The sequence below is a fragment of the Echiichthys vipera genome (assembly GCF_963691815.1).
Source record: "Echiichthys vipera genome assembly, chromosome: 1".
In the NCBI taxonomy this organism is placed as follows: domain Eukaryota; kingdom Metazoa; phylum Chordata; class Actinopteri; order Perciformes; family Trachinidae; genus Echiichthys; species Echiichthys vipera.
The window spans coordinates 31,927,262-31,941,155 of record NC_139826.1 but is presented as its reverse complement, the minus strand read 5'-3'; the positions used below and the strand labels follow the sequence as shown (position 1 = coordinate 31,941,155).

Sequence of the window (13,894 nt, the reverse complement as noted above, 5' to 3'; positions counted from 1 at the left end):
GAGAAATTGGGGGGAGTGGGGGGTGGTGAGGACAAAGTGGATGATGGATAAAGAAAGGAGGGTGCTGCTGGACAATAGGGCCGGCAGTCTGTCTCAACAGCTCAGGGCAGCTCAGAGTGTCTGTGACCGGGCCCCTAAAACCCCCCTTCCATCTCCTCCGTCTGTCCCACTATCCTGACCGCCCTGCCTCCGTTCCAGTACTGAGTGCGGGATGAGCGTGTGGGGGGTGTTGGGCTGAAATGGCCTTTGTGTCTTTCATAAAGTCTGTGGCCAGTCTTTCGAGTCATGGCCAACAGGGCTGCAGTCCAGTGACATTCAGCAGTGGGCTGCTGTTTTCCAATAACAACATGTGAAGACACAAATCATTCACTAATTCTGGTGGCCATAAAGTTTGGGATTTAAAACCTGACATACGGCTTGTTGGTGAATTAATTTCCCCTAAAACATTCTTCATCTGATTATTTGGCAGCTATCCCCTTGCATCAAACATTAACTATTGTATTTTTAACCCACGTTGGACCTGTGCTTGTACGACTGTTGTCACAGGTTAATCACTTGTGACACCATTCCTAGGATCTGCACCCATAGAATTAATCACATTACATAATCATTAAAATAGTCTCTGCAAGCAGTCTTTCTCTCCCACTTGAGTTGTTTGGAGATGGGTGGTTAACTTGTTATTTAAACAACAATACCATTGAATTTAAGTCACTACTGGAAACACCTATTCAGCAAACCTCTGCTGCATCTGTATTCAGCTCTGATTAGGAGGAGGACAGTCAAGCCAGATGTGAACTGACCCTTTAGCTCCGTCACTGACTTGTGTTTAATCACTGAGTTGGACTGAGTTGACTTGTGTTCAGGCCAAAAACAGACATGCATTAAGGGCCACTCACACTGTCCATCCCTACCGTGCCTCATGCTTTAGGGTACTTGCCCCCCCCCCTCCACCCGCAGCCCAGGCCCGTTTGTACTCACACTGCCTGGGCCTCGGCGCAAATGCATCTTGCCTGCCTATACGTCATCACGCCATAACACGTCACACGCATTGATTGACGTCATTGCGATGCGTCACTTTGTTTACAGAAGCGCACAGTCTTTTGGCCACATAATGGATTGTCCAACTGTTTTTGAATATTTTCATCTGACCATAACTGAAGTAAACACTCCAACTCCGCATCACACCAACGTGAACCTTTCGCCGCCATTGTTTTAAATGTCCTTGCATGGTCCGTCCTTCTTTTTTTCTATGTGCAAACAGAGAGGTTAACATATTGGGGAAGGACTGGAATTAGAGAGGTGAGTGTGTTAATAAAGTTTATTTAAAACTTGTGGATCTGTTTAAAACAGCCTTCCTGTATCGTTTAATCATCCAATCTTTATCTGAAACAACATGCCCGCCACCAACGCAGCCCCTTTTAGGGCGCACTCACACTGTCCATCCGTACCGTGCCCAAGCACATTTCACGGCTAAAGTCTAAAGTTCGTTTGACCAGTGTGAGTGCAGAACATCGTTGCTCAGTCATCATTGTTTTAACTCACACTTACGACTTTTCGGGTTGCGGTATTTAGGTTCGGTTCGGTTGTTTTTTTCTATTTCTTATAGATTCTAAAAATCTTCAATACGAAGTGACAAATTTTGTCAAAATGTTAATGTTTTATAATATGTTTATTTATCTGTTATTTACATGCAGACGCTGATACGACTTCTTCAACATATAACACACTAACGCAAATTAGGCATGATGTTCCGGACCTTTACTTGAATACATTTTCTCTGACTGGACCTCTCTGTGTTTGAGTTGAATACCCCTGCTCTATGCCCTCACTTTGCAGGTCGATCAACACATCCCAGACTGTGGTGTTGTAACAGTCGTGTTTTGTACGTTGCTTGTTGTTACAGTAAACAGGAAGAGAGTGACTCGCTCTTCCTGATAATATCTATCTCTAATTCATTTTCTAAATAAATCTATTTGTCTTTGAAACCTGAGTAAACACGTGTGTCACGTAGAATTGTATGCACTACTTTGAATTGTTTATTGTTTGAATAGTAAACTCATTCATTGTAAATTGCGAGGGTATTACTTCAACACACACACAAATCTCATCTCTCTCTCTCTCTCTCTCTCTCTCTCTCTAACCCCCTCAAGCACATGTGCACACTCAAACAAACACACACACACACACACACACACACACAAACACCCACAACTGTTAGGTTACCATACCAAATAGGCCTACCCCAGACTTAATATTTTTTCTTGCAAATTCATAATTCTTTTTTATCCCATAACTCGATTAGCTGCAGCCCTAATCTTAAAGGTTTTTTTGGAAAAAACAAGAAATTTAACATACCAATCGATTAATTAAGAAAACAGATGAAAGACTGAACAATAATAAAAATCGTAACAGTCCTCAAAAGAAGTCCTTGTTCTTTGATACTGAGGGATTGATGGTAAAAGCTCAGACTTCAGCTGTCTCTTCACATGGACATTTTTCCAAAAATCGTATGGACTTATTAACATTTTTTGGTTTACACAAATATGTAATTTTCATTTTCATTGTGATTCAGCATCGATCAAATTAAGCAAAGAAAGCTCAAAGTGACACAAATCTTGGCTTGCGAGTAAATTCCAGCAGTGGTGAAACTCACAGAGGAACGTATTCCACAGACACACCTCCCACTCTCTCTGGAAAAGCCATCAGACTTCTCTTTTTCTTACAAAAGCAGGAGGGGGGTGTGAAGGAAGAGAACCCAGAATAGATTGTGAGAGAAAACCAAGTCTGACCCATAGGTGATATCATGGGGCTGGAGTGTGCAGGGACCAGTGAAGGATGTGAAATAGGAAACCAGCAGACAGATGACAGACAAGGCTAGACGTCAAATAACATAGTCTGGACGCCAAAAAAGTGGGGACACGATAGAGGACTGGAAACCATTAGTTTTACTGCTAATAGTCAATGAGCTGAGCAGTCAGCCTCTCTGTTTCTGCATCAAAATGATGAATGACTGAAAATATTCCAGATGCAAGCCATCAATATTTTTTTTTCTCCACAGCAGGGCAGAGTGTAGGAAGGTCTACTAGTCTAGTGGAATTAATGTTTGTTGGTTTTTTTTTAAACAAATAGTGCACACATACCATCCTCCATCCGGATACAATATCCAACAAAGTGAAGTTTTCCAAACGCAAATAAAAAAACAAAAAACATTGGTAGTATGTTTGAGCGTTAAGTATCATTTTATAAACAGCACAGGAAAAAATCAACTTAAATTTTGGCACTTTTCCCCCCATGTTTGATAACCAGCCATCCCTGTTACTTGTGGAGCATTCTTTTAAGGTTGTTGGTTCAGTTACTTTGGTCAACAAATGTTAACCCTGTGGTCAGTCCCACTGTTTACCTCAGTGTTTGACTGTTGACTAAAATGAGAACAATCTCATGCAAAGAATAATGAATACTAAGAGAAAAGTACACTACTGATGACAAACAAATAGTGCGTACAAAACATACCATCAGCAAACAAATAAGTTTGTCCCATCCTTACTAAATTACTATCTATGGACAGGCATTAAAGGTTAAATTAGATAGGGCAAGGTAAAGGATACAAGAGAGTAAAGGAAATTTGTCATCCATTCATTTTTCTAAATTGCTCATCTATTTGCCTGGAGCCTATTCCAACATGCACAGGGAGTGAGGTAGACAGAGTACACCCATAACAAGGACTGGGTGTCATTTGAATGTTTTTGAGTTGAGAAATTGAAAAACAGTTTTATCATAAAAAAGAAAGAAGCTAAAGTTCAACAAAATCTAATCAGGAGTTGATACCTAGCCCTATCGGTCTACTACTGGCTAACAACTTTTACCATTATTTTCAGACATTTATCGCTCTCTTTCTGTATTATAAGAACATCACTTTTACTTGTGGCTTAAAAATAATCCCTCCATTTCCTTTTAAACTTCTTCTCCTTCACATCAAGTTTTTTCAAACACACATCCAGCTGTGGTCCAGCACGCCTCAGCAGCAGCAGTGGTGGCAGTAGTGGCCAGTAGAGCACAAAGACAGGCTTGTTGTCTGGTGAATGTGTCTGTGTGTGCGTGTTTCTGCGCTGTGCACGTGCACTCCCCCGCAGATAGTGAGAAGGCCAAGTCGAGGCAGAACTGTCTCTCTATCCCCCTCCACCCGTGGAGCAAACTGAAAACCAAACAGCAGCCGACGCCCTCCTAAAGGCCCCGGCAGGCAGAAAGAGCATTCCTCTGTGCTGACTAACCACACACACACACACACACACACACACACACACACACACACACACACACACACACACACACACACACACACACACACACACACACACACACACACACACACACACACACACACACACACACACACACACACACACACACACACACACACACACACACACACACACACACACACACACACACACACACACACACACACACACACACACACACACACACACACACACACACACACACACACACACACACACAGACACACAGACATAAAATCTTTTTGATATTAGTAAGTGGCCTGAATGCCGTTATCATATTACTCATCACTTATCACTTTAAACGACATGACAGTTCATGTAGTTCAATGTGATTTCAATTAAAACATTTAAATAATCTCTATAAACAGATATCTGCATATGAATGAGTGCAGAGTCTGTTGACAACGGGACAAGACTTCGGTATCAGAAGCGTTCTGGTTTCTGTTTGTAGTCCTCTTTGTAGTCCGAGTAGCATCAACCAATCACGTTTGAGCATGCTTTGGTTGAATGCAGGTAAAAGAGTCGAAAGCATTGACAGAAATGCAATCTCGGAACCCATCGGCTATCATTGGACCTGGTCTGTTCAGCTAATGCGATCGGCAGACTGGCACGGTCAGAGAAAGTCTGTCTGTCTGTTATCAATATATCCGCTGGCTTCACCAGAACCAGAGAAATATGGTTGATGGCTTCCAAGATTGCCTTTCAAATAGCTGTCCATAAACTGTTTCTTACTGACTTTTTAAATAAAACTTAACTGCTATTCAATTAAACATCAGAAATATCAGAAGTAAAAATGTCATAATATCACAACATCATGATAACATCATCACTACATGAAACACTAAACATTTAAATGAAATTATTACTCAGCAGTAGCAGCCAGGTCAAGCCACTGAGCTTTGACTCATTCAGTTTTTTTCAGTGTTTAAAACTCTTTGGATACAACAAGATAAACACCAAAACACAGTGCCTGTAGTCTAAGAACAAACACACACTTAATGCAGCAGTATCCACTTTCTATCAAGCAAATCAAACAATGACAGGAATCCTAAACCCAACTGTCAGGGGAAACGTATTACCATCATTAGAGCAGCCAACCGCACACAGACAGACAACACACATAAACTCTCTGTGACCTGTCTTGTATCGCGTCCCTGTCGAACAATGCTGTCTCGTATGACTCAGGTTAATACTTGACATGAAAGATACCTGAATGAGTGATAGAGGAGGGGTGTGCGTTTGTGGGTGTGGGAGTTCAAAGATATTCAATTGTTTAAAAGATACCTTTGAAAGTGAATCTTGTTTCTAAATCATCTAGAGCTATAACATTAACTTATTGGTCCACTGACCAAAAATGTAATCAGAAACTTTTTTGATAACTGATCAATTCACTTTTCAAACATTCAAGTTCAGTCTGTGTTGACTTGGTTTAAGTCCCATACGGACCAAGTACGGAGGTTGGACTGGTAGCTGGAGAGGTGCGATTTCAACTCCAGGCACTGCCAATGTGCCCTTCAGCAAGGGGCCAAACGCCCAACTGCTCAAAGCGCCTGTCCCTGGGTAGACCCCTTACTCTGACGCCTCTCCATACCTGTTTGCATGTGTCTTTGTAATTGTGTGTAATTGGGACTGTGATGAATTTAATTTCCCCTTTGGGATTAATATGGGACGTCTTTTTCTGAAAATCAGAATAAAATATATAAGGTTGTGTGTTGGCTATGTTTACTGATGTTAAGAGCGATGCACCTTTATGTCATGACAGTGCTTACCATCAGCTTTATCACATCAAGCTTTGGTTTAACTTGAAAATCCCCTGCTGCGTGAGTGTATCATTGTCATCATCACCCTCTGTCTTTGGCTCATCAATGACAAAAAAAACCAACAACAAATTTGCCGTTTCACCATGTCACCTCCGCCATCATTGTACTAACTTTGACCAACACAGTGAGAAACAACAGCAGGCTTCAAATGTGATGACCAACAACTGATTTACAAGACATAACGGCAATATAAAAATCACAAGCATTAACACACAGAATTCAGACAAACATCATGCACTGATAAAGACACACTCAGATGCACAGACCTCTGATAATCTTAATGGATGTGTAAGAAAGGCTATGCGTTGTGTATATGCGTAGGATGTTCTTGTTCGACCAGTGGTCGTCATTTAGAGTGATTAGTCTCGCCCCCCCAAGTATAGCCTCAGCGACTGAATAACCATTATTTTATTATTATTATTAAGTGCGCTTGTTAATGACACAGGCAAATTATTTCAGATAATAATAAAATGTATTTATCTCTGCTCTCGAACTCTGGGCCGCCATGGGCAGGTAGCTAGGCAAACGTCACTTACATGTTTAAGGTGGTAGGTCAGGTTCGTCGTGGACGAGTGATAGGCGAAGTTTTTCTTGCAGTTTGCATGTGACCTTCTTGAAGTCATCCTTGTTCTTTTCAAAGTGATCTCATATTTTAGACGTCTTTCTCGACATGATTGGCTATTCATTATTAACTGTCTAACCATGATGTCCTGCAGGGACCTGACTGCCGTGTTAAAAAAAACAAAAAAACACTGAGAGTGAGTTAGTGTCACGAATTTCCTGTATCTGGCCTTTCAAATTAAAAACCCTCCAGCCTTTCAGGCCAGCCGCCAGTCACAGATATTTTCACTTAATTTTGACAAGACACAGCTCCAAATGTTTTTTTTTTCCTGAGACCAATCGACCAATGAAATTTTGGTCGGCTAATGATTTTTTGGTCGACCAGTGCATGGTTGACTATTTGGGTCAGCCCTAGTATGTACAGTATGCATGTGCAGTGTTAAAGCAATTAGGGTATGAAGCAGTGCAGGTGAAAACAATATCTTCTTGACAGAGTAGCTGCTGTGTCTGTCTGTGTCTATTATTGTAGTCTGTCCTCCAGACACACGCAGACACTCACAGACACACTTCTTTTGATGCTGAACTGCTGTCTAGCTGGAAAACAAACGTGCTCTATCTCAGCTATCAGCGAGTTCCTTTTTTTGCATGTCAATCACAGAAAGCACAGTCTCCCTCTAATAAGTCTGAGTATCCAACACGCTGCCTCTTGCCAAAGAATCTGTCTCCGTCTCTCATCTAAACTCTTGACTTTCTGGTTTAGCTTTCTCTTCCACATTCTTATCCCCTCAACTTTCTCATCTCTGTCACTTTCACTCTTTTTAACCTGTCTTCTTCTGTCTATCATTTCTGTCACCCTCCCTTATTAAATTACACTCCCCCACTATGATGACAGGCCCTCCCTTGCAGCACCAGAGGCAACACTGGGAATGCCCAACTCCCCTTCATCCCTCTGTATTCTGCACTATATCATGTAAATATGTATATATGTCTATTTCTATTTCTTCCCTTAAATTTAGCTTTATTGCTTATTTTTTTCAAATTTTTTTTACCTTATTTTGTAATATTCTGTTGCTGCTGTGACAAAAGAATTTCCCCGTCTGCAGGACATTAAAGGTTTTCTGATTCTGAATCAATAAATAAATCAATAAAAGAAAACTTGAAATGCCGTTGAAATCAAATTGTCTGAAACGTTCCTCAATGAATCCTGTTAAGGAGTTACATGCACAGGTGAATGGCAAATTTTGTATGTGAAAAAGTCATGTTGTCTCTCTGTCTCCTCTCTCTTATTCTCAAGGATGCAGCCACTCTCATTCATTATTTTCCCTGCTTTTCTTGCTTTATCCTATCGTTTATTTCTGTGATTGGGATTCCTTCACTCCCTCCCTCCTGCCATGACATGCAGCAGGGTGAATCAGACTGTAGTCTCGCTGCCAGGAGGGATGTGTGTGGACAAGACGAAAGCACTCCACAACACTGGCCAAAATCCAGACTAAGTTAAGGTAGGAGTGAAGAATCCACTCCCCTAGGCTCTGTGAAAAGACATAACAAAAACACACACATACATGCAACACACACCTTGAATCATTATTTTTAATGTGCCACCAGTATTCCACAATTGCACCTCTAGTAGCTCCCATGTAAACCAATTAACTCTTAAACCACTATAGGACGTAAAACTTGTGACTTTGATGTGTTTATCGTTCTGTTAAAAACTGTTTGGCGTCCTTTACACAGTTCGCTGTTAAAAAGATGTCTCTGTTCAAACATGACAGGACCGTTACTGATCGGTAGCCAGTCTGTATGACCATTTCCATTTAGCACTCAAGACGAGAAATTCCAATCAGTTCATGTCTGGTCAGTTGCGTACATAAACTGATAAAGCCTCTTGAATGAGAGGTGAAACGGGGTTAGTTTGCACAATATAAGTCTAGAAACTACTGATTAGGTGATCTCCAGGAAATGTATCAACAACAACTTTGAGAAAACATTATTGAAGTAATTCATTGAGCAAAACTGTCAAACATGCTTCCAGCTTCTCAAATCTGATGATTTTCTGTTTTGATTTGATTCATGTCATTGACCTGAAAATCTTTGGGTTTCGACTGTTGGCTGAACAAAACAAACGTTTTAAAGGAGTCACCTGGGGCTCTGGGAACTTGTAATGTGCATTTACCACTATTTTCAGGCATTTTATAGGCTTAACGATTAATTGAGTAATAAAATAGAAAAATGAATCAATAATGACAATAGTTGTTGGTTGCAGTCTTACTGTACATACAAACAAGGAGTTAAATAATGTGTCAATGTGACTATAAGAGTGGATGTGTCGAAGGGGTCTGCTTTAAGTCTGCTTTGGTAGTCTGGCTGCTTGTTACAGTAGATACATTGAGGGTCAATGTTAATGCTGCTGTTCCTTATTACATCAGAAGATTAACAACCTACAGTTTCTCTAGTGAAGAAATATTTTTGCATGTCTGCAATAACCCAAAGCAACAGTCAGTGTCAGGGTGTGTGTGGCCTGTGTCAGAAGTGTATTCTATCAATTAAAAGAACAGAACAGACCTTATATTGTATCTTGAGGAGGTAACTCATTTAAAAACTTGCAGTACGCTGTTGTTGCACCATACTGTAAGTACAAGCAAGCAACAACACTGAGAAAAACAGGAAGTTGTTAAATGCTTGACTGCTTGAGTAGTCAACAACTCCTCTCAATAAAACAACAAAATACTGTATGTTGTTTGTATTGTCCAGGATTGTGTCATTACATTGATTTTAAATTGGTAATTGACCAAAATTAACTTTCACTTACAATTATTAACTCAAAAGCAGTATAGACAATTCTCCTAGTTCTTATTTTCATCTAAACCAAAACAATAATGTTATTGAATTGTGACCTATAAATCTAAGGTCAAATTGAATTGAAACCATGTCCTGATCAGACAAAAAACTATTGGTTAGGTCATGGGCATGGTTTGGGTTAGGGAAACATTGTAGTTTGGCTAAAAATAACTACTTCCTTCATGTTACAGGACCTTAATCGTCTCAGGTTAGGGAACAATCACGGCCATCGCTAAAAAGAAACTAACAACGACTGTCAGTAGAAAACAGGAACCAAATAGCAGCATCCTGTGTCAAAGTCAGATTTCTTTAATCATTTTGTCCTCCCTCTACCTCTGACTTTGTGACTATTATCTACTTTCCTTCTACTTTTTAATTTCTGGCCACTGGAGGGCTTTGGAAAATGTAGTTACTGTGCAGCTACAGTACCAACACCTGAGATATTTACCAACACACATGTATAACTGTAACAGTCATGGCTTCTGCTTATTAATGCACTGAGTCTACTATCACACTTCACATCCACCCCTCTTCCATCGGAAACTGGTAGACTTTCATGGCATGACGCATTTTACACACCAATGTTTGTGACTAACCCAAGTTTACAACTCATAGGAAGAGAGGATTTTAAAAGGAGAAAGAGGGAGAAAAGGAGGGAGGGAGGGTAGGTCAACACCACAATGCCACAATTGCACATTGTTGAGTGACTAAGGCTCGAACTTGGACAGGAGCCCCAGCATTCACTTTGCTTACTGCTCTTGAAAAAAAGTGAAAACAGCTCATTGTGAAAACCACAGAGACCTGAAAGGCAAGTAAAGAAGTAGCCGTGCCAACGTGATAGGCAAAGCCTGATATCCTATATAAGCCCTTCGTTTTTGACTTGAAATGGGAATTTAAATCAAAGTGACTGTGACTAATGTTTTTTCATGGGATGCAGGCTTTATCTCCAGTGTAAACATGTTGGGAAATACACACACACACACACAGCACCCACGTTAACCACCCACACCCGAAAATAACTGCGTCTCGACCAAACTCCCTAATTTGTAATACCACATCTTCTAACCAGACTGTCATGTTGTTTTAAAATGTCATCCACCCGTTCACAGTCCTTTAAAATCTGACAGCTGGCTTTCCCAAATCTCCTAAACGTCTAATTTTTACCACTTAGGTAGATCTGATGAATACAACTGACAGGGCGGAGCTGCTTTGGACAAAAACCTTTCCATAACTTTGTTGGACACAAGTGGAAAACATTAGACTTGAGATTTCAAAATCTGCTTGTGGCTTCTAAGACAATATATCAGAATCAGCTGTGATGTGTAAATCATCTGTTTTCTTTCTTTTCGATACTCCTAATCCTACCTTAAATTCCCCCAACAGATACTTGATCTGCTAATCCACCACCGGATGCAGCTATTGACTCTGGTTCCTCCAGCACTCAGCATCACGGCGAACCGTCATCAAGAGTGGTAGCGATGAGCCTCATTAGGGAGAACATGTGTCAGAGAGATAGGAGCTGACCTCCTCATAGACAGGCCTGAACACGCAGGCAGCTGCTGTCACTGAGCCAGAACGTAGGGGAATTAATAGAAACAGCAGCTCTCCAGGGACACTGTTAGCCCACACTGACAGCTAGCTGTGATCTGGGGTCATCTTAATGCACTCTGCCTCTTCCCCTCTGCATTAGTGGTGGGAAATATGAAACCTGGATCATGACAAACATTATTTAACTTTCCGGGTAGGCTTAGCTCTGAACGCTGGCCCAGGCCTGTGCAAGCTGTGATATGCACACTTGTGGCAATAAAGAATGTGGGAGTGCCCTGCGTGAGGTTCAATTTTCATCTGACACACAGTATGCTATTAAATCTAAATTGCCCACACAAGCAAGTGAGATTTTGTGTGCACAAGCAAAAAGTTTGGGACTTTTTTTTTGTTACTTACAACTTGCAAAAACAGTAAAGACCTAAAAATATCTGTGAAGATCCACTCTGCTGCCAGTTATGAGGTTGCACCTGACTGAAACTAATGCAATCTAATTTGACAACAACCCATAATGAGTACTACTGTCATGAAGGTTATAATTTTCAGTCTTTGTTGAAACTGTTATAAAGAGGTGTTGATTTAATTGTATTGTCATTTTGGAGGCTGTCACTTGTAGAGCTGTTGAATTGTCATTTAGGGCTGCAACTTACAATGTGTTTTATTACTGATTCATCTGCTAATTGTTTACCAGATGACTCATTGTTTGCTTTGGATGACAGAAATGTTTTTTTTTTTTAAAATGCCTTTTACAGTCCATACACAGTCCCAGCAGATGTATTCAAATGTCTTGAAACCACATGAACCACATGAAGTAAATCCTCAAAACCTCACATTTGAAAAAGCTGGAACAGGTGGGGGTTTGGTATTCACTTGTATGATGACTCAAATGATTAGTCAAACATAAAAAAAATAATTGGCAGTTGTCTGTGGAGCAACCACTCGATTTATAGACCAATCCTGAAGGTGTACCCTCCCTGATATACTGTACCATGGGGTGGAAAAATGTTATCTAGGTGTGCTAAAGAAGGCTGGCAAATGAGTGTATGTTACATCTTCTAAGGCAATTCATATATGCATGTGTTTAAATATACAAACCCTTACATTACTTCTAAGTAAAGGTCAGACTTTAGGTAGACGTGGTCTTTGTTTGGAAACAGCACCTCACCAGTATTTACAACAGCCTTTCATCAAGGGAGGACATAAGTGACTGCTTAAAATGCTGATTAACTGAACTGAATGCCTAAAAGTAAGAACAGTAATTTGATGTTGAATGCAAGCGTTGATTATTTAATTAAAAATATTGCGTGACAAGACAAATGGATGTACAGATGTATAGATGCATTGAAAAGGAGACACAAGAGCCCATGCAGCTGCACAGACTCGCCTACGCACAAACCCACAGCGCTAGAAAGCGTCCCAGATTAAGGCCAAGTTATATAACTTGGACTCCATTTGTGCTTTTGCATTGCATGTGCGCTGCTGCTGCGGCTGCTGCTGCTGCTGGCTAGTCAGTGCATACGTTATACATCCCTTCATGGCACGAGTTAAATGTGTATTTAATTGTAATAAATGCTACAAAAATGTTTCAGTCCACTTAGAGCAAAGTGTGCATATGATGGCATGACAGCTAATGATTCGCTAGCTTTCCCCTACAGACCACCGTTAGCTTATTACGTTGCATTAGCCGCCACGGTACTGTAATTAACGTGCAGGAAAGCAGTAGTTTGAAATAGCCTACTGACGAGAGACAGGAAGTGGAAATGTCAACTTATCAGTCAAGTAAGGATGCCTGTACATGCATGTTTACTCTGAGGTTGCGCATGCTACAGTTAGCTACAAAGACTGGGATAACGTGAGTTTTCTGCAACAAAGTAACAAATTAAACGTCCGGACTAACGTTAGGATGCTGCCTTCACGGCCACCCGTCAAACGCAGCGCTCAAAAACTCCCCTCTTACCTCGGTATGGTGATGCATTTCGTGTTGATATTCTGGGTGGTGATGGCTTTCTCCAGTTCGTCCAGCTGCCCGGTTTTCTTCAGCTTCTTCACCAGACTTTTCACCGCTTTTTCACACCATTTCTCCTCCTGGCCGTTCTGCTCTCCCTTCTTCCAGCCCAAAAGTCTTTTGACAATGGGGGGAGTGAAAGGCAAAATTGACATCTTGAGTTTTAAAGTCCTTTCAAGTGTCGAGAAGAAGTCCCGGCGGTAACCGCTCTTCAAACGTGTCCAAAACAGTGCAGATACACGCGTCAGTTGACTAAAAGATAAAATGCTGTTTTTATTAATCGCCACAAAGATGCATCCCGGAGTTAAACCCTCAGGGTTTTAGTCCTCTCTGTCTGGCTCGAGAGCTCAGCGGTGAACTGTGCGCCGCTAGTCTGTTGCGCTGTATGGATTTTAGTGCTACTCCGCCGCGAAACCTAGTCCCGCCTGCACTTCTTTTAAACCGGAGCTATTTATAAATAAATCCAACACGAGTCACACTAAAACTACGTCTTTAACTCGAGGTTCAAACATCGAAATGAAAGGAATTCATAATATGTGTTAATTCTGCTCTAAAGCTCCTATCAGCAAAGTTTTTGTTGAGTTCAGAGTCATCCGCGGTGCTCGGTCACCGACTAAAGTCTGCAAGAAGTCTGCATCAAATGCAAATGCAGAAAGCTGCTGCTGCTGAGAGTCCATTCAAGATTCAGACTGCACAGCAGACCCGTGAGAGGCCAGTGTGAGCAGCTGGCCAAATGTGCTGCGCTGATATTGCCCAATCCCTGCCTTTTCACTGCTGCTGCTTGCTGATAACACTGCATGTGCCTAAAAAGCCTGTCACAATCACAC

The 13,894-nt window shown here is 41.1% G+C and overlaps 1 protein-coding gene across 1 annotated transcript in view; it reads right to left on the bottom strand.

Annotated features, from left to right (window-relative positions):
* LOC310945682 (mothers against decapentaplegic homolog 3) overlaps positions 1-13,621 on the bottom strand; it is a 32,267-nt gene extending 18,646 nt beyond the window's left edge. The window contains exon 1 of the mRNA XM_083911859.1: positions 13,020-13,621. Coding sequence (XP_083767985.1) covers positions 13,020-13,222 — 203 coding nt within the window. The 5' untranslated portion in view covers positions 13,223-13,621. The remainder of the gene's footprint in view (positions 1-13,019) is intronic.
* Between the last annotated feature and the right edge of the window lie 273 nt (positions 13,622-13,894).